Here is a 21,752-nt window from a genome sequence, read left to right as displayed (position 1 = left end):
CGCTTCCATATGTCCGGACTTTGAGATCGAGGAAGATTTATTGAGATGCCAGATGAATGACAATTAGAACATGATGTTGACTATGAAGTTGTATGTGAAGTTACATGTGATCTTTTCTACTGTAACAAAAAAACACCTCCCGGCACCTCTACTACCTTACTAATGAGCACTATTTGTCGTTTTTGTTTCATGAAAAATCGGAAAAAATAGGCAAGTTGCTATTATTTTTCGAGGCTATATCCTGTCCTGTTGTCACCATGAGGTTGCTAGGCAACCAGAGGAGACTCCTGGGAAGTCATTGCTCCCAGCCATGAAATAGACCGACACATAACCCCCATAAACAGTGTTTTTGTATGAAAAAAACAACAATTATACATGATGTGCTTATGCATGACTGCTTACACACAAAATCTTTTCATGTCACACGATTTTTGAAACCTCTCACTCAAAGTGCAAAATTACACAGCAAATCTCCAAAATCATAAGCTATTTCTCAGTCTTTCACTCAGTTTTCAATTGCATAAAACACTTTTTTCACTACACACAATTCTCTACCTAAGACACAAAAATCTAACAGGAAGTGACTTGCTTTCCTTTCTAAACACAACCAATCAAAATGCTACACTTATTCACCAGGGCACACACACTCTCCTCACATGTGCAAACACATTATGTCATAACTGAACACTAACCAACCACTGCTTTAGTATAGGCCTATACAGAGGTCAAAGGTCAGATTACCTGTTTTGAACAATGGATGCCAACAATAGACAGAGAGCAAGGGGAGGAGGAGGGAGAGACAGGGGACGACAACAAGGAGGAGGGGGAGGGAAGAAGACGAAGGAGAGCCATCTCTGATGAGATCAGGGCCACACTTATTCATCATGTGATCAACCACAGGTTGACCAATGAGAGAAGCCCATCTTGAGTAGCTTTACAATGGCGTCCATACGGCATGCAGCTATCTAATAACTATTTCAACATTACAAATCAATCAGACTTTGTTTGTGCATACAATCACCCCCCCCACCACCACGACACACAAGCACACACAAACACAGACAACACGCACGCACACACACACACACACACACACACACACACACACACACACACATTCTTTATTCTAAAAATGATACCTTTGGTTTCCATGTTTGTACTTTTGTTTTCTTGTTTCATGCTACTGTATACAACACTGTGCTACTCTTACAAACATGATGTTTTGTCCAATAAATATTTTCTGTTTTACTGTAACATTGCATTGTTGTTTACAATGCACTTTTCAACCACTCTCAGCAGATTACTTTCACTCTAGAACATTGTAGATATAGGCCTATGAAAGACAAAGGAGCTTTAGATTTAAAACAACAGTGTACATCCAAAAACAGCTATATCCAAAAATGTACTATTATGAAAAAAGTGTTTGCCATTTGATGCAAATGCTTCATTTTGAGATGTGTTTTTGGTATTTTGAATGCAGTGTTTCATTTTGAAGGATGTACGGCATTTTGCATTTTGTGTGTGCAGTTTGGGGAATTGTGTGTAGAGTTTTGAAAAAAGGAGACATAGTTTTGAAAACGTGTGTAAGCAGTTGGAAAAAACTGTAATTGTTTGCTTAAGAGGTGCAGGTAGCCAGCAGTCTTTTTCTTTCGGACAGAGCCATGCTAGCGGTTTCCCCCTGTTTCCATTCATTATTCTAAGCTAAGCTGGTAGCTTCATAGCTATTACAGTAAACGGGCCAGAGAGAAATATCAATATTCTCATCAATCCCTTGGCAATAAAGCAAATAAGGTTAATTCTCAAAATGTCAAACTATTCATTTATGTACTAAGCGAAAGCTCTCAAATGTATTTATTGTGAGTAGTTATTCTGTGAGACACAGCATTACTCAATCAGCAGAGTCTCTCACTTTCTGTCATTCAAATCAGCCTACTCTATTTTATATATATTTTTTCCTTTCCAAAACCATTTTACTGCAGTGCACCCATCCTCTTGCTGTCTCTCTTCTGCCTGTTATTTTTATCCATAATCTCTTTTACCTCCTTTCCTGTCACTCTTTTCAGCCCTCCTGTTCCTCTCCCGTCTCCCTCTTCCTTCACTTTCCCCACTCATTTTCAACTCCATACACCTTCTCCTCCTCTTCTCCTTTCTCTCTATCTAAATTGCAAATGGCAGCAGTGCCGACTGCCAGAGGAGCTCCTCAATGTCATTAGAGCTGACCCTGTGGATTAACTAGAGGAGAGAGGCGGTGTGTAGAAACTACAGATCAATAACGCGTCTTATCCTCTGGGTTCTTTTACTTCACTTTGGATTTAGATCTGATGAGGTGAAATGTCTACTCTGTTCCTGTACAACAAACAATAGGGTTATACCTGGGTGACATAGTGAAAATATGAATTGTTACGCAAAGATTGATTAAGGGGTGAAAGAAATGACAGGAATTGAGCTCATATGAAGATTTGACAGGTACAGAAACACTGACGATGGGGGAAACATGTTGCACACACCAGCTGCCTCTTTATGGGAGCTGACTGTTAAAGAGATTGAGAAAGTCAATGGAAATATTGTTTCCAAATCCATTTGGTAAGAAGAAATTAACCAAGACACAGAAAAATAAAGTCAAACCCCACCAGTACTGGACACGGCTAGATCAAAATACCCCCGCTGCTGTCTGGATGATCCAGTTAACAACGTGATGTGATATCTATGAGATAAAGAGATAGATGGAAGAGATAGACGTGTGTGTGTGTGTGTGTGTGTGTGTGTGTGTGTGTGTGTGTATGCAGCCGTCATACTGTGTGTGGTTGGTTTACCGAGTTGGCAGGCAAAGTCAAGTCACTGTGAGCTCAACTAAACCTGATAGGTGCCCTTATCAGAGACAGCTAAAGCCAAAGCCTATTATAAATGGTCGTGTGTGTGAGTGCAGTCGGCCAAAGTTACTCACACACATTAATGTCCAGCATGTAGATCCGCATCAAAAGATCATGTTGCTAAGACTCTTACTTGATAGCAAAATGTGCCAAACACTCATCTACATCAGACTTCCACATTTACAACAACCAGCCGCCTTTCACAAAACCATGCTACCCATTACCTCTCAGGAGCCAATGTTCTCACAGCACAAAAACAAAAGATTCACTACTTCAGGACTTCATCATGTCACACTATAACATAACAACTCAGTCAAAGATTTGTTATTTGACATAAAATCAGCTATGGAGGCATAAAGGCAACACAAAATATCATCACACAATGTATTATTTCAAGTTGTCAATTGTTTCTTATAATTACGCTGCCCTTATTAATGAATGCAAGTAAAGTAAATGCAAAATAAGTTATGTGTAGACAATAAGATGCATTGTGCAGCTCTTTTTTGTCGACCTGTCAAACATAGGCTTTTGACACTGTTGATCGCCTCACAGTCCTACAAAGACCATCAGATATTGGCATGGACTTAAACACTGACGTAGTTTAGCAACTATCAGATGTACAAAAGCAGGTCATATTAAATGTGAGTTTTTTCCAGTGACTTGGGGCGTTCCACGGGGTTCCACCCTAGTTACAGTATTATTCACCATGTATATTAATAACGTTGGCATGTCCATCAATGCATGTCATTTTTATTTTTGTTTTATGCATTCAGCAAGCTCTATCCAGTCAGCCATAATCTACAACTCTCACTGTATGCTCTATTTAACCTTAAACTTGTTTTAAAGGTCCCATTTTGTAGAAAGTAAGATATGCATGTTTTTTTGTATTATAATGCAGGCCAAGGTGCTGTATTAATACTGTGAAAGTATAAAAACTCTTAATTCATAGAGAAATGCACACAAAACATATTCAGAAACTGTGCCTTTAAACGAACCGTTAGGACTTCTGTGCAGTTGTGATGTCACATCTTTAACACATATAGGTAAAAAGTGCAGCAACAGTATCATTACAGTCATCGATAGGGAATTAAAAACTATAGTTAGAGGTTCTATAGATTTTAGGTGTGATTACATATGTGTAGGTTTATTCCTTGTTATACACATGCCAAGGATATTTCAGAAAGCATTTATTTATAATTTCTCATGCTGTTGTCTATATAAATGTATATATATATATATATATATATATATATATATATATATATATATTTTTTTTTTTTTTTTACTATTCTATTTCTGTCATATCATTAGTATTCATTTTTATGTAATTTCACTTTTCTCTGTACTCAGGTCTCACTTGTAAATAAGATCTCGATCTCAATGTGACTTCCTGAGTAAATAATGTATATAAATATATATCAATAGGCTTAACTTTCCAGGAGTGTTACGAGTAATACTTAACAACATCTCAGCAAAACAGCTGGAATGTTGATTTCTTGTAAATGCCGCTATCTGGGTCTCCCTGTACCATTGCGCCAATAAATTCCTTCCACTGTTTAAAAGCCTGAATGTTAAGTCTTTGTGTAGCTAATGGACAGTTAGATTAAATAACAGATGAAGATGATTAAAGTTTGTTGATTGAAGCGACCTCAGCTTTGAGCTGTTTCTGTCTGTCTGTGCAACATAAGATTCTGACCCAAATATCACAAACTGTCGTGACAAACATTTAACTTAATAGATTCCCACACAAACTTCCACTTAGCAAACAGAAAATGAACCATAAAACAATGGATGGTTTTACAAACTTTGTACCAGAGGTTTGGTGAAATGGAAATAGTTCCAAAATAACTTCCTAAAGTTCTTAAGCAGAATTCTTTCAAAGTAAAGTTACTACTGATAGCGCTGTGTATCTATTGTCTGTGTGGTTTAGTGTTTACAAAATCCCATCCTGTGTCTGTGAGTTTCAACATACAGTAGAGCCGTGCCACCCTTTGGTGGGTCTAGTATAGCCTAGTAAGCAATGCACGGCTTCTATACATCTGTAACAGCCCAAATATAATCTCTGACAAGTCATTTTTACAATATGTTGTGCCTCACTACACTCCAAAGAAAATCTCATACTTTAGAGGAAACTGCTGGCAGGTCTATTCCCCTCTCAAATAGAGCGAGACAGCAGGGATGAAAAGATATGTGGTCAAGTTAACTTGTGCCAGGAGTTTTTATATGCCTTATGCTGTCAGTTTTAATGGGTATTTAGCAGCATTTTATGGCTGCATTGTGCACTGTAAACCTATCAAAGTGCTGTTAAACCACTTGTTATTAAAGCATCACAAAGATTATGTTTAAAATGCCACCGTGAAGCTTTTTCCGAGAGTAGTTGTAAAATAATTGATCTGCATCTTGAAGAGACATGACATTTGTAATGACAAGTTATGTTGTTAGAAAGTTCTGTATAGTCATGGTTTATACTGTATAAAGCATAGTGGGCATCAGAATAAGGTATTGAGTGCCATCTAGTGGTTAAATGAGTACTGGGTCAGCTCACCCACATTTTAAAAATCATATTTTCTCATTTTACATAGTGTTACCAAGGTATGCCTTGCCATATAGCTTTTATTTTATTTTCACATTTTTTTCATCTCTGACATGCCAATAAAATCTTAATGTATATTTGTTTGTGGTACTGAAAGCATTGGAAAAAATGCTGTGAGTAAAATTCTGAAACAATGTCCCCAATCCTCAAACCTCACTGGACAGTTTTGGAACTTCTTTCTACAAAAAAAAATGTCCCTATGGAAATGGTAGACAGGATGTAATGTGGGTTATTATAAAAATGTTTGAGCAAGAGATAAGACAATATGTTTTTTGTGATTGGGGTAAACAAACTCAACACTCCATTCTTAAACCACAACAATTACATTTTTTTTCTCCATCAAAAGCAGATAAAAGTCCATTGTTCTGACTGATCGCAGGGCACAGTAGACAGCAATTTGGATGAAACCTGTTTAGTGTTGAATTTAGCAACACTGGATACACAGAATCCTGTGGCTTTTACAGCAGAAATTGAGCGTCAGCGTCAGTTCTGGCAGGCCAAGTAGTCAAGACGCTGTTATGACCGCTATTGGCCAATAACACGGTCGCATCAGCTGAGCTCCAACATCTGATCTGCATCAGCGCATCAGCTGGTCAACTCCCCTCGCTGCTAAATGGCTACACTCAAACAGGGCGCCCTACTTAAGCTGCTTTAGTTTGCTCCTAACTGCTTGCTGCTCGCATCTATGCTACCCACCTCCTCCCCTGCTCCACCTTGTCGTGTATAACGTGACATTTGCTTCTGTGTCATTGTTGCTGCTCTGTTCATAAGGGGGAATAGTTTAGCTCTCCCAGTCTTAAACTGTGTGAGCGTCCCCTAATGCTGCTGCTGTGCTCATGAAAGGTCAGGGGACTCCTCTGAACAGAGCCAAATTGAATTCATAATTTAGTCAATAAAATTTCCTAAAGCATTTTTATTGTCGGTGTTGTTCTTGACTTTACAGTTTTTTGCAGTCGCTAGGATACATTTCTCAATACTTAGGTCACTTTTTCAAAACTCTTAACACAGTTCTCTTAACCAACTTTCAGCTCGGCACAGCAGTTCATTTCACATTCAAAATGCAGTAAAACTACCAAATCACTTCATACATGTCTCAAATCAACTCCTTCTCCCATAACACTAGCAAAGGTTGACAGCCAACAAACACACTTTGTCACCCACAAAACAATGACCTTTAATACACTAACAACAGGTATCATTATACAATATTTTCTAATGTTAAACAAGGACAACTCTCTATTGTTTAGAATTCACTGCAATATATGTTACTGGAATGAATCAGACATTATGCAGTACGCTTCAATATATTGTATGTCTTTTATTTGCACTGAGTAATTCCAAAATACAAGAATTTGTATACACACCATCCACTGATACAGATACAATAGGAATGCTAGTCTACTCTGTCTTCTGCATTTGGCCACAGGTTCTCATCCACATCACATCTTATAACATCTAGGGCAATACACCTAGGAAAGAATCTTCTGGCATGCCTGATCAATCCCTGGCAATCTTCTGCTGATATGTCCAGGCATCCAGCATTCATTGCTTCAAGGAGGGACATTTGATTATGTGGATGGTGGTCATAAACCTTCCACCTCCATGAGGAAAAAAATTCCTCTACGGCGTTGAGGAATGGAGAGGTCCATTTGTTCAATTGTTTTCATAGCATTTAATTTTTCGATTCAAAATATATTTCATTACAATATTACTGTAGAAATGTAGCAAATTGCTGTCTTATTCAGTTTTTTATTATGTTATTGTTTTGAACTTAAGTTTAACAGTTTTGAAAACAGTATGTTAGCATGTGCTACATTGGCCTGTAGGTACATAGAGTTTTGGCAGTTGTGTTGAAGTGAGAAAAGAATGAATGTCATTTGAAAGATGTAGTCATTGAATGCATTTTGTGCCAAAGCAATGATACATGATCCACAGTTTAGCCCACATATACTTCTGTTGTGCTCACTGTGTGAAGAGTTTTGAAAAAGTGACCCAAGTATTGAGAAATGTGTCCTAGCAACTGTAAAAAACTGTAATGGACCTGACAGAAATATCTTTTGAGCAAAATGTTTGTTTCAGTAAGCCTCCTGGCAGCATGAGTTGCTTTGGGAGTTCACTGTTTACACCAGGATCTTAACTTTCATTTCCAAGACCTAAATTTTGATTATGATCATTTAGGAACATAAAGCCATGTGTGTAAAACTGCATTACTTTTGAAATATGAAAATGTGCTGCCAAAGTCTTGAACAAATTTGATGATAAAACAAAATGTTCTACAATCTTCTCATAATGATCATCAACAGATCATGATTTAGAAATGTCTACCGGGTAAAAAAAAAAATCCCAATCAGAACACCATATGTTTTGTGATAGCCTATACCAAATCTACCACAAAGTTTTTAAAGAAAAATATGTTAGTGCTAAAATGATTCAGAAATTTAGAAACACACTAGGCACTACCCTCGGACCAGCACATCAGGATTATTCTTTATTTTAATTTTTTTTTTGCACAGACGAAGAATAGAAGGATAAAAACAAATCATGTTCATTGATGTCATCAGATGAATACCCTGTAGAGCATATCCCACATATTATACAGTGCAGTTGAAACGTTTACAGTCTTCAGTTTCTGTCAAGTTGTTACCTATATATAGAAAATACCAAATTTACCAGTTTGTCATCAAATTACCATCAAAAATGTATATATTCTAGTAGGCCTAAATGCGTAAATATTAAATGTAAATCTGATATTAAACTGAACAGTGAATTGCTTGCATAAAGTGTATGATAGACAATTTAATATGATTTTTTTAATAGATTCTAATTTGGGATGTAACAGAAATGATAGCGAAATGTGCAGAAACATGACAGACTCCAGGTGGTATAGTCTCATACAGTGTTAAGAAGATCTCAATAGATTGTTTTTGCACTCAGCAAAACTAGACTTCTTTAACTTCAAAAGCTCCATCGTGCAAGAAAACCATGGTATGCGCTCGCTAAGGCGCATTGGATGGACAACAACATTGCAAACAATCAGTCATTGTTCAGTAAAGTCACTCAGTTCGACAGCAACATTTCAGCCTGGCACACGTGTATCCATTTACATGTCAGTTCCCACAGGGGTGTGTGTGATTGCATCAGTATCTTATTATTATTATTTATTATTATTTTGTATCAATGCAGAGACTTTCCCTCCACCTTCCATGTAGTTCATGGACATAGTGTACACTTTGACAGTGGGCATCAACAGACCCTGGCATGTGGCCAAGGACTTTGTGACAGGAATGAACTTTGTAAACCGCATTACAGTTTTTTTGTTTGCTTACACGCGTTTTTAGAACTATGTTAGAACTCTACACACAATTCCCAAAACTGCACACACAAAATGCAAAATGCCTCATATGTCCTTCAAAATGAAACACTGCATTCAAAATGCCATAAACACATGCAACACTGCATCACTCTTTTGTCTTTCATAGGCTTATATCGACATTAACAATGTTCTAGAGTGAAAGTAATCTGATGAGTGGTTGAAAAGTGCATTGTAAACAACAATGCAATGTTACAGTAAAACAGAAAATATTTATTGGGCAAAACATTACGTTTGTAAGAGTAGCACAGTGTTGTATACAGTAGCATGAAACAAGAAAACAAAAGTACAAACATATGTAAACCAAAGGTATCATTTTTAGAATAAAGAATATGTGTGTGTGTGTGTGTGTGTGTGTGTGTCTGTGTGTGTGTTTGTGCATGCTTGTGTGTCGGGGCAGGGGGTATTGTATGAACTTTGTGCAAAACAAAGTCTGACTGATTTATAATGCTAAAATAGTCATTAGATAGTTGCATGCCTGTTCTCATTTCTGAAGGTTTGAAGTATGGACACCACTGTAAAGCTATTCAAGATGGGCTTCTCTCATTGGTCAACCTGTGGTTGATCACATGATGAATAAGTGTGGCCCTGATCTCATCAGAGATGGCTCTCCTTTCTCTTCCTCCTCCTCCTCTTTCCCCTCCTCCTCATCCTCTTCCTCGTTGTCATACCCTGTCTCTCCCTCCTCCTCCCCTTGCTCTCTGTCTATTGTTGGCATCCATTGTTCAAAACAGGTAATCTGACCTTTGACCTCTGTACGCATTAATTCAGGAATATGTAAGCATACAACTGATGGACGAAATGGCTATATAGATCTCTTATTAAAGTATCAATACTACACTGTCTTACATTCTACTTTAATTTAGTAAAAGTAGGTAAGTATTATCAGCAACATTTACTTAAAATATCAAAAGTAAAGGTACTCATTCTCATTTCTGCAGTAAAATGGTCCCTGTTTTAGTATTATATATTATGTTTTTGGATTAATATTACTCCTGCATTAATGTTTATGTCGCACTTCCCTTTTGTAGATATTCAAACTTGTGATCATTTTAGTCAGCCACCAATTGTGCATGTTCTCACACTTAAAAAGATGAGAGAGGCCTGTAATTTTCATCATAGGTACACTTCAACTATGAGAGACAAAATGAGAAAACAAATCCAGAAAATCACATTGTAGGATTTTTAATGAATTTATTTGCAAATTCCTCGGGAAAATAAGTATTTGGTCACCTACAAACAAGCAAGATTTCTGGCTCTCACAGACCTGTAACTTCTTTTTTAAGAGGCTCCTCTGTCCTCCACTCGTTACCTGTATTAATGGCACCTATGGCCAAGACCAAAGAGCTGTCAAAGGACACCAGAAACAAAATTGTAGACCTGCACCAGGCTGGGGAGACTGAATCTGCAATAGGTAAGCAGCTTGGTGTGAAGAAATCAACTGTGGGAGAAATTATAAGAAAATGAAAGACATACAAGACCACTAATAATCTCCCTCGATCTGGGGCTCCACGCAAGATCTCACCCCGTGGGGTCAAAATGATCACAAGAACGGTGAGCAAAAATCCCAGAACCACACGGGGGGACCTAGTGAATGACCTGCAGAGAGCTGGGACCAAAGTAACAAAGGCTACCATCAGTAACACACTACGCCGCCAGGGACTCAAATCCTGCAGTGCCAGACGTGTCCCCCTGCTTAAGCCAGTACATGTCCAGACCCGTCTGGAGTTTGCTAGAAAGCATTTGGATGATACAGAAGAGGATTGGGAGAATGTCATATGGTCAGATGAAACCAAAATAGAACTTTTTGGTTAAAAACTCAACTCATCGTGTTTGGAGGGGAAAGAATGCTGAGTTGCATCCAAAGAACACCATACCTACTGTGAAGCATGGGGGTGGAAACATCATGCTTTTGGGGCTGTTTTTCTGCAAAGGGACCAGGACGACTGATCCGTGTAAAGGAAAGAATGAATGGGGCCATGTATCGTGAGATTTTGAGTGAAAACCTCCTTCCATCAGCAAGGGCATTGAAGATAAAACGTGGCTGGGTCCTTCAGCATGATAATGATCCCAAACACACCGCCCGGGCAACGAAGGAGTGGCTTCGTAAGAAGAATTTCAAGGTCCTGGAGTGGCCTAGCCAGTCTCCAGATCTCAACCCCATCGAAAATCTTTGGAGGGAGTTGAAAGTCTGTGTTACCTGAGCGACAGCCCCAAAACATCACTGCTCTAGAGGAGATCTGCATGGAGGAATGGGCCAAAATACCAGCAACAGTGTGTGAAAACCTTGTGAAGACTTACAGAAAACGTTTGACCTCTGTCATTGCCAACAAAGGGTATATAACAAAGTATTGAGACGAATTTTTGTTATTGACCAAATACTTATTTTCCACCATAATTTGCAAATAAATTCATTAAAAATCCTACAATGTGATTTTTCTGGATTTTCTTTTCTCATTTTGTTTCTCATTGAAGTGTACCTATGATGAAAATTATAGGCCTCTCTCATATTTTTAAGTGGGAGAACTTGCACAATTGGTGGCTGACTAAATACTTTTTTGCCCCACTGTATGTTATCTTTTATTAAATTGACATTAAATCTTTCACACATTAAACACAACCAATCTTTTAAGTCATTGTCAATGTCTGTCATTGTGAATTGTCAATGTCAATCAATACAAATCTATTTCAGCTAGTTACATTAAAATGATACAAAATAAGTTTTGTATTCATCAATTCAAATTTCATATGCACGTGTGTGCAAACATTAGTGGTTCACAAAATGTAACTCCTGATTTGAGCTAAGTTATCCTGCCCCAAGCTATCTTTTTGTTGGTGTGTGTGTGTGTGTGTGTGTGTGTGTGTGTGTGTGATGGAAACTAACATTATCCCAGACAACAACAAACCTGGGCTGCTCTGGTCCAGCATCTAGTGCATCTAGAAATGTGATTATGTGTTGCGCATTATAGGGACCCAGTTTGGCATGATGGTGCAGTAGCCCTCGAAGACTTATGGCAGCACACAATGTGATATTTCCCCCGCGCTGCCCCTTGGACTTGCACAATTGCCCTTTTGGCCAATTATATTACGTCCCTGTCGTCTGTTTTTGCTAAGGTTGAATCCAGCCTCGTCAATGTAAATACATTCATGCGGCTGGGCAGCTCCATCCATGTCCAAGATTCTCTGTAACAAAAAATACATATTGTGGATGACTTTACTCAAAGCACGCACCTACACTACTACACATACAGAACCGACCCACCCCACCACACAGGTACCTGTGTAGCTTTCTGAATGTATCTATGTGGTACTAATCCAGTGGTACATATTCATCTGTTACTGGACTGCACCCATTCTTTATTGTAAATGTAAAGGACTGAAACACTTACCAGTACATATTCATGTTGAAGTTCTTTGACCCTGACACTGTTCCTCTCAAATGGGACCCTGTACAATTGCTTCATGGTCATGTTGTGCTTTACCAAGATGCGTGTAGTTGTAATGCTTACTCAATTTTTGTTGTTGAATACTTGCCTATCTGCAAGTATTTGTTGCTGTAGCTGGTGGAGACGGATTGCATTGTTTGCTCTGACTAGGTTCACTATGGCAAGTTCCTGCTGTTGGGTGAACAGGCGTTGGCATCCACCCTCAGTAGGTCTTCTAGCCATTCTGTAGAAAAATGCAACCACAAATTGTTCTCGTTTGCTTCTTTTTTACAGTACTGTGTATACTGAACTTTACTGTATTTACCATACACAGTACTGAAACATCTCAACACGTTATCACAGTATGTTTCACAAAACTACTACTTTTGTTGGAAAAGGAGCATTAGCAACCCTGGAATACAATACATGTGATACAGTAACGTCATATGGTAGAGTACTGTAAATACTCTAGATACAGTCTGAGTAGAGTAGAGAATTGAAGACATACCTGTTTTCCAGGCGGAATGTCCTTATTATGGATGAAACTGTGAAACAGCTTAGATTAGGATGGACTCTCTGCCCAGCTTCCCTCATAGTCAGGCCATGGTTTATGACATGGTCCACCAAAGTTGCTCTTAAGTCATCCGAAATAATGGTCCTTGCGTGGCCTCTTCGACCACATCCTCCTCTCTCTCTCTGTGTCTTCCTCTTCCTCTGCCTCTAGCTCTCCCTGCCTCCATGCTTGCAAAGTTATCAAAATGGCTTAACTGAGGCCTTTTTGTAGCTGGCTGATTGGTGTTCAGTTTTGTAACTAAGTATTTTCAGGTGTGTGTCTACGTCTTTTCAATTAACCAATGTGTGTTGTATTTTGAATAGATGTGTTTTCCCAATGGTACCCTGAGATTTCATTTTTGAACTAAGTGTCTTATGTATGAAATAGTGTGTAGTGTCTAGGAGCAAGTGTGTTGCAGAAAGGAGCAAGTGTGTTACAGAATTGCAACTAAAGTGCAAAGCAGCACTTTTGTTTAAGGTATGGTTACATTTTGTTTAAGGTATAGTAACAACAACTTCAAGTTATGTTACTTTGGTTTAAGCATGCGTCTATAGTGTTCAAGCAACGGGCAAAAACTGTAAAGCTACTTCCTTGGGTCTGTTGTAAGAGGAGCCCTTACACTTTTACCACATTCCTTTTTTACCGCCCTGTCTTACACACACTCTCTGGTCTCACAGTTATACAAGGTGTTTATCTGCTTCAAATAGTGGAAAGATACCTATTTCTTGCTCACTGGTTCATTTGAAATGCATCTTCCTGTATCTCGCCCATTGGTTCATTTAAAAACGCAATTTCCGGTCTCGGGACATTAATATGCATCTTGCGGTCTCCTCCCTGGTAATATCCGGTCTTAGGCATGCCCTTTTTCTGGAAAGTTCCAGAAGAATCGCGTCAGAAACATCTGGCGGACGTAAATCACATTTTTGACAGCTCGTGACCTCTTGACCTCAATCAATCCGCATATTTGAGTGACAGAAAGTACCTCTTATAACTCTCTTATATCTTTACATAGTTGTTTACCTTGTTCAGCTTTATTTTCCTTGCTTTTAGCCGTATGTCTATTTCTGTGTATATGCTTTGAAAGCAACAAAAAGCCAGAGTAAAATTTCTTGTATGTGTTTACACTTATTAAAGCCATTAAAGCTGATTGTGATTCTGATAACAACAAAGACCTACAGTGCAAACAGCATAAATGGTAAATGGCCTGTATTTAATGCTTTTCTAGCTTTACAACACATGCCAACATTCACAAACGTTCACACACTAATGGCAGAGGCTGCCAAGGTGCCATCCTGCTCATCAGGAGCGGTTTGTCTTGCTCCAGGACACAGGGATCAAACCAGAAACCTTGTGATTACTAGACACCTGCTCTACCACCTCCATGTCCCAACGTGTCCCAATTCTTCACCAAGGACTCCGCCTTCTCTTCTGGTGCTCCCTCTCTGATGTCACCACCTGATCCCTCAGGTCTTGGGTGTGTCATAATAATAATAATAATAATAATAATAATAATAATACTATATTGTCTTTATAGTTTTAGTATAAAGTATTCTTCAATGTTATCATACCATTGCGGTAGGATAAACATCTGTAATGTTTAAAAGAAGTGCAGTACATTTTTATGTTTGTATGTTTTATGTCAAGATGTTTTTTTTATTAATCGTTTTCATGTCCAATTGTTATCAGCTTTTTACAGTAAAACATAGATTTTGCTCTTTTGCAACTGTGTCTTGGTTGCAAACATGGTGCAGTAATGCATCTGGTTTCCTATAGGGGACAGCAATGCGCAAGGTTACAGCGTGGTTTCGGCTGCTTTGCTCATCATACTCGCTTCACCTTTTTTTGAGAAAATCACACAAACCATTCAAATGAATGCTAAGAACTGCTTACCACTGCAACAGATATTTGACATAGCTGTTCCTTGATGACACATGATGATTTCAACCCCAGCAAACAGCACACACCAAGGATATCACTGTCAAAGGTAATCAAGGAGTTATATGACATCATTATCAGTTGAACACGGTGACTCTGGGAGTGGTACTTTACAACTTTACACAGTTGTTTTCAAGACACTCTGATATCACCAGTTATGTAGAGTTTCACACTAAATTATTTGTTGTACTATAATAGGTAATATACTCAACTGTATTAAAATGAATCATGTGTGAGTGCACAGGTCACTGGTACAATATGGCAATAAAATGTGTAGTAATTATTTATTCATTTTTCATCAAGTTTTTACTATGGAACACTATGTAACTCTGGGTTTTAAAAAGTGCTATATAAAAAAAAAACTTTACTCACTAAGGACTGTTCACCAGAATAACATTTAAAGATGATTCCGCAACACATTTCTATAAACAATTAGATTTTTGCCAGTGTTTATCCTCACACCTATAGACACACCAAAGGTGCACTGATGGAATTTGCCTGAATACCACATAGTCATTAATTCCAGCAATGTGTTTAGCTCACATGACTGCTTATGATGTGTTTGACAGGTGTTAGATACACCCACAGAAGGAGAGCCAGCAGCAGCCTGTAGCAGCATATGCTGTCAGCCAACCTGATCTCACAGAATTCCGTGAAATGAACACGGCCCCTTAACTCAAAATCTGTGACAGTTTCACGGAATCGCCGAAAATTCCGTGACGGGCCCACGGATGCAATGCCTATGTATGTCAATGACAGGCATCATCTGTGGTCTACACACGGATTCCCTGATCACAGCACGATTCTTTCTGCCAGCTGGGCTGCGGCAGAGAAGCTGTATAGCTTTGCTATTATTGGTATTTTTAGCCCAATAACCGCTGTTTTAATCAACATTTATTCACCAGATCTTATCATGGTTTATTTGTATTTCTTTTAATGTTATTACTTTGGTCTATTTCGGCCAGGGAAGCTGGATTGCTTTGTTGTTTATTTATATTTTTAAAACTATAACGCTACATCTAGCAACATATATTTAGATGTTATCATAGTATACATTTCTTTATTTTAATAATATTATTTCGGTCTTATTACCGGTGAAATATTACAGTATGCTGTAGGCTAATACAGAACATTACAATATGATACGAGCTACTGACACGCATTTAAAGCCGATCTCCCACAATGCAATGCAGGCATTCATTCACAGAAACAGACAGCGGGTTTTTAACGCCATTTGGGTTTCCAAATAAAAGCACATGGAATCAACGGGATGTTTGTTTATGACAGCCGGGAACAAATACTCCTGTCCTGCCTAACAGAGCTCAGCCCTCTTGTGCTGCTCTGTGGCTTGAACTTCATTCAGGTGGCACCCAGTTTACCCGGCATGTGGTTAGCCGTCGCACACTTTCCAACGCCAAGCCGAAAATAATTCCTCAATCAGAGCTAGAGAAATGGGGAGTAATTGGGGTCAAGTTGGGACAAAGATGGTGATGGAGAACTCGTTGTAGACTAATTGTGGCACACAAGGTGATCATATACATATTACACTATATTATATATATATATATTATATATATATATATATATATATATATATATATATATATATATATATATATTATATAAATATATATATATATTAAACACACAACATACTATATATATTATATAAACACTATTTGAAATTGGCAACACACCCACAGTGGGTGTTTTGCATTTTGAAAAGAAGTGTTTTCCAATGATTGCAAGAGTTTTCATTCTTGAACAAAGTGTCTATAATGTAAGAAACAATGTGTAGTGTGTTGCAAGAAATATGTTGCAGAATTGCAAAAGAAGTGCAAAGCAGAAAACGTGTTTGTAGCCTAATACTTTTGGTGGCTTTATATTGCGGTTAAACAAAGACGCTGCAATTATTTAAAAAATGGACAATTAGACAATTATGTGGTTATTGTTACATGCCTAAACAGTAGGCTAAATGATAAAACAGCAAACCAACCAATTGTAATACTTTTTGCACTTACAGGTTAGGCACTCTTTTTAGTTTGCTAATTTGAAGCCAATGTAGGCTACTTCTTCTTGCTGTTTGCACCTTCATAGTTCAATGCATTCTTTTGGACTCGCTTTGGATAAAAGAGTCAGCCTGATATGTAATAAGGAAGATGAGATGCATGCACAAAAATAATGGATGGTGATGTCTATGTGTGCAAAATGACATACAAAAACAAATACATTTTCAGTGCATTTAACTGTGTTCTATTGTTGTAGATTGCATAAGACAAACCTCCACACACACATAAGACACCAACTAATGTCACTAAACGACTAGAGCTGAAATAATTAGTAGATTAATCAACAGAAAAATATTTAAAAACTATTTTGATAATTCCTTAGTTGTTCAAAGGTGCAATATGTAATACTGACAGCTAGTGTTTAAAATAGTTACTGCAGTACAAATTCAAAATACTGGAGAGAGTCGTCTCCCCCGCCACCTCCTCCCCAGACTTGAAGTTCGGAGGTTGCCAGGCTGCAAAATTACGAATCCCACTATGGCCACACCAAGACCCTACAAAGCAGCCTGATTGGTTGGGGTTAGGCATTTCACCTTGAGTGGTTAAGGTTAGGATAGCCGATTGGTGTGTAAGCATGGACGCCTGGCCAATAGTAGCTATTGAAGGGCGGGTCTTGGCGTGGCCATACTGGGAAAAAAAATATCGCTGCCAGGCTGAGACCGCAGCATCCACAACAACGCTTGTCTCACATAGCCAGACATTACTTCACAGCACAGCGGAGTAGCTAACATTAGATTATGGATATATTGACAGTCATAAAAGCCTGTGCTCACGCGGAGCTCTGTACCCAACTGACAGACACACTTTTCGGCTTAGAATTATGGTAGCAACCGCTAAAACACAACACCCTCGCTGTCCTCTCCACCCGACGCACAGACACACTTCCTCGGCTTGGAATTATGGTAGGAACCGTTAAAAATAACACTACCTTGCCGTCCTCTCCACCCAACTCAACACAATTTATTGGCTTAGAATTATGGCAACAATCGCTAAACACACTGCAAACTCACGGTCCTCTCTTCCTGATTTACAGCCCCCCTCTCTTAACTTAAAATAACTCAACGTTGTCGGCTACGGCCGCTGAACAGGCTACACGTTGTAAACAGCCTTGGCCTGCTTGCCTGGTCCTCCGGCAACGTTAGCAGGGTTAGCATGGCGCCGTTAGCCAGGACCAGTCACGATCACTTTACTGGCTGTGTCTCAATTATTTTTGCAAGTGACCAACTTGGGTACTCTAACTATATAATTCAATGTGAGTACACAAATGTTGAAATTACATAAAATGCTTGTCCCTTGTAGCTGTGATAAATTAGCCTGAAGCTAATGCTTAGCTACCTGTTCAGGAGGAAATTAGCCAACTCAGCGTCCTTTTGGGCTCTTAGCTGTCTCCATCTTTCAAATACATCTCCAATATTTACCCAGGGTTTGTTATGTCTCTGGTCACGCAACTGTTAGAAAGCCGTTTTTTTGTTCGTTTGTTTCTTGCTTTCATGGCTACGTTACAGCTGTGGCGCGCTGGGTTTACATTTTTACAAGTATATCTGGCACCCCGGCCTGGCTGTCAAACTGGGCAGTTGGTAACAACACACAGGCCAAAACATAAACAGAAATTCCGTCACGGAACAGAAATTTCAAAAGGCAGACTGATCTCATGAAGTGGCGTATGTATGACACGCCAATTTGTATGCTATTATTGGCATGTTGTCAAGACGCATACTCGCTTTTTAACGTGTTTATCAACGCCGTTTGGCCTCTATTGACTTAAATTACCTTGCGATTGCGTGTGAATTGACGTCGTAGCGAGTAGTATGAAAGGGCGAAAATCCGTGTAGGGAGGTTGGTCGGAGTAGTGGATGGGTAAAACACAGGACTTTCACCTAGGAGTGTGGGGATCGTGTCCCGCGTGTAATGTTTCCTTTCCACGTTTGTTCTTTTCCTTAACCCAACCCCGTGTCACATTTCCTAATCCCAACCCCGTTCTTCTTTTCCTAATCCCAACCGGTTCTTCTTTTCCTAAACCCAACCCATGTGTGACGTTTCCTAAACCCAACCGTAGCCTCGCGATAACACGCCCCGTGGCTTTAGAAAGTGTATGTTTACACTGTGACGTTGCAGACTGCCGTCCGCTGTATACAGCGTAGGCATACACGGGGATGGCTCAAAATGCGTACAGATAACACTTGGCTTTAGGAAAGTGGCGTGTATGTTTACGCGAAGTCATGATGTCATGTTGCAAAAGGAGAAAATACTGGCATTAGCATTGTTGTCAGAAAAGGTTTCCTTAATATCTGATGATGCATTGGGGTCATTTTTGGATTCATTACAGTAAATACATATTGGACCTTTAAGTGTGTATTAGTTGTGTTTAAGGTGCCAAAACTTATCTGCCTCCAGCTTTTTTAGTTGTGAGGATTAATTTGTCAAAAGTGATTGTAAACTGAACTTCGTTGGGGTCTACACCAAATGTTTAATAACTTAAGTAACATTATTGCTGTTAATTCAGTGTGCTGATTTTCTTTAGGAGGTGACACCCAAACACTACTGACGAACCAGAATGGACAAACATGTAAGTATTTTACAACTGCTGCTAGTAAAGCCCCTGCATTCAAAGGGCTAGTTCAAACTTAAAAACAAGTGAGTATTGTGGAAAAAACTGATATTTAAACATGTTCTTCTTTACAATTCATTGGTTTTCAGGGAGCAATGTTGTTTCCTCAGGATGCCATGTTTACCCATTCACCTTTCAGGTCCCTTTCCAGTAAGTACTTATTATTTTAATGGTTCCATTGTGAGCTGGACAGACCCTTATCCTCTCCAGAAAATTATGCATTGCATATTATCTTCTGAAAACAACTAAATACATTACCTTTGCAATCATAGTTTATTTTGATATATGAAATATTTAGTCAAAGGTTGTAGTTTATAGACCTACTCTAGCGTCTATATTACTTTGATTGCTTGCTTCCTGTATGTGCAGTGCATAAAAAATGCCCAATCCATTTATCCTGTTCTTCGGCTCTTGTGCTTCAGGGTTATGCCCTCCTCCTTCGATGGCAGTGTTGGTAAAATCGTGTACTTGCTGGAAGCCAAGCTGAGCAGATCAATGAGAGTACCTCAGAAAGATTCAACAAAGATCAACTTTGTGACAAAGGCCGATCCGAGAAGTCACCCTGAGCTAATGGTATTTACTGAGTTACATCATCATTCCTGTCATTCCAACAAAGACGTGTCGATGATGGCTGTTGAATGACTGCAATCCAGCCATTCCTTAGTACCTGACGGTGTATTGAGCAATGTGCTTAAACCCCAACTGCCTCAAGGAGATATATTTGACTATTTGTATTCAGCACTCCCACACTGTATAAACAAGCTTTAAAATTCACACAACATAGTCAATGACACTATTACTTTTAGGCCATTTACTGAATTTGAAATGTGTTTTTAGCTTCCCTGTAGAGATATTATCTAATGTTTATTTTAACAGTACACCTGTTAAATTCCACAGCTTTTGTTGTGCTGGGAGGCACTGGAACGTGGACATTTGAGTGTTTATTGTGTTTGTTAAATTTTGCTTTAATAAATCTGGTCTTCTTTCAGATGCCACAGCACGATTCTAAGGACAAGAAAATGAAATTGTTCAACTCCGGAACAGTAGCCATGGATGTGAATCTTGAAAAAACTGGTTTCTTTCAAGGTAAGAACCCTTAAAGTGATATTAACATTTGTTAGTCTCATACCAAGGGTTGTTTTGATATTTCTGGTCTGTTTTTTGCAGGAGAAGGATTGAAGGTTCTGGCCTCCATTCAAAACAACTCGTCTCGCCAGATCAAGCCTAAGTACTGTGTGTACAAAAAGCACAGCTTCTTTGCACGAGGAAAGAGAAGAGTCCATACTTGGGACCTCTTTAAAGAGGTGGGAGAGCCCATCGCACCTTTTACTAAAGAAAATGTCACAAGAGTCCTCTCAGTCCCTCTTGATCTAGAGCCCTCTATCCTCAACTGCAGTATCATCAAAATGGAGTACAGACTCAGGGTAAGCATCTATATGGCAACAGAGATGTTTGTGCCCTGTTCTTATGCGACTTTACACTAAAAGATAATGTCTCCTAATATTGTGTTTATTGACAATTGTAGGGATATTTATTAATTCAATAAACATTTCAATTAAATATTTCCTCTATAGTCCAAAATCACAAATGTGCCTCTAAGTGATTTACAGTCTTGACAGCATACAACTCACACGAAAACTACCAAAACCTCAACTCTATTGAGAGGATAGGTAATCTCACTTATCAAATCAATACAACTTAAATTTGGTAATACATTATTGACCAAATGGCATCAGAAAAAATAAGCACACCTCTTAATAGCCAGTGCTAACTTTGTTTAAAACCATTAATCTTTGATTTGAAAATTGAAAATGTAAAGTGAAGGGTTATTGTTTTTTGTTATGCCTACTCATCTAGATGAGCAACTGCACCCATCCCTCTCTCCTTGTTCATGGTGTTTTTTTTAAAGGAGTCGGTTCTGCACCCAGGGTGTAAATAATTGTGAATGTATATAATGCTGTACTAGAATTCTGGTGACAAAATAAAATAACAATATAACATCAACAGTGTTTTCACAGGTCTACCTCGATGTCAAATATGCTTCAGACCCAGAGATCAAATTTCCAATAGTCATCCTGCCAGCGTCTCAGGTTCCTGCTGGGGTGGCACCACCACCGGCTACTTCTGGCTTTGGAGCACAAACCCACCAGCCTGGGGTATTGTACCACCACAACCACCAGCAGGAGCACCCCACCCTTCAGATCCCCCTCCTCCATATGGAGCATATGTGATGTGCTTTGACGGATTTTGGCAATAAGTACTAGTGTGAAAATACTTACACATTTTAAGGACATTAAATAAAGAGATTTTGTTAATTTTGTTATGACGT

The 21,752-nt window shown here is 38.8% G+C and overlaps 1 protein-coding gene across 1 annotated transcript; it reads left to right on the top strand.

Moving 5' to 3' along the window:
* Positions 1-19,481: 19,481 nt before the first annotated feature.
* Positions 19,482-21,675, top strand: LOC144517554 (arrestin domain-containing protein 3). Its single transcript, XM_078249637.1, has 5 exons — positions 19,482-19,573; positions 19,846-19,996; positions 20,413-20,509; positions 20,591-20,847; positions 21,442-21,675. Exons 1-5 carry the CDS (start codon positions 19,482-19,484, stop codon positions 21,652-21,654), a joined length of 810 nt encoding a protein of 269 aa, XP_078105763.1. The 3' UTR covers positions 21,655-21,675.
* Positions 21,676-21,752: the final 77 nt, after the last annotated feature.

The sequence above is a fragment of the Sander vitreus genome, chromosome 5 (genome assembly GCF_031162955.1).
Source record: "Sander vitreus isolate 19-12246 chromosome 5, sanVit1, whole genome shotgun sequence".
Classification (NCBI taxonomy): Eukaryota; Metazoa; Chordata; class Actinopteri; order Perciformes; family Percidae; genus Sander; species Sander vitreus.
The sequence above is the reverse complement of the archived record's forward strand: the minus strand, read 5'-3'. Positions and strand labels throughout refer to the sequence as shown.

Bases quoted from the DNA above. Each gene is read 5' to 3' on its own strand.
- LOC144517554 (XM_078249637.1), top strand. From the start codon at position 19,482: ATGTTCTTCTTTACAATTCATTGGTTTTCAGGGAGCAATGTTGTTTCC. The intron at 19,574-19,845 runs GTAAGTACTTAT...CTTGTGCTTCAG, and splicing joins ACCTTTCAGGTCCCTTTCCA to GGTTATGCCCTCCTCCTTCG. The intron at 20,848-21,441 runs GTAAGCATCTAT...GTGTTTTCACAG, and splicing joins AAATGGAGTACAGACTCAGG to GTCTACCTCGATGTCAAATA.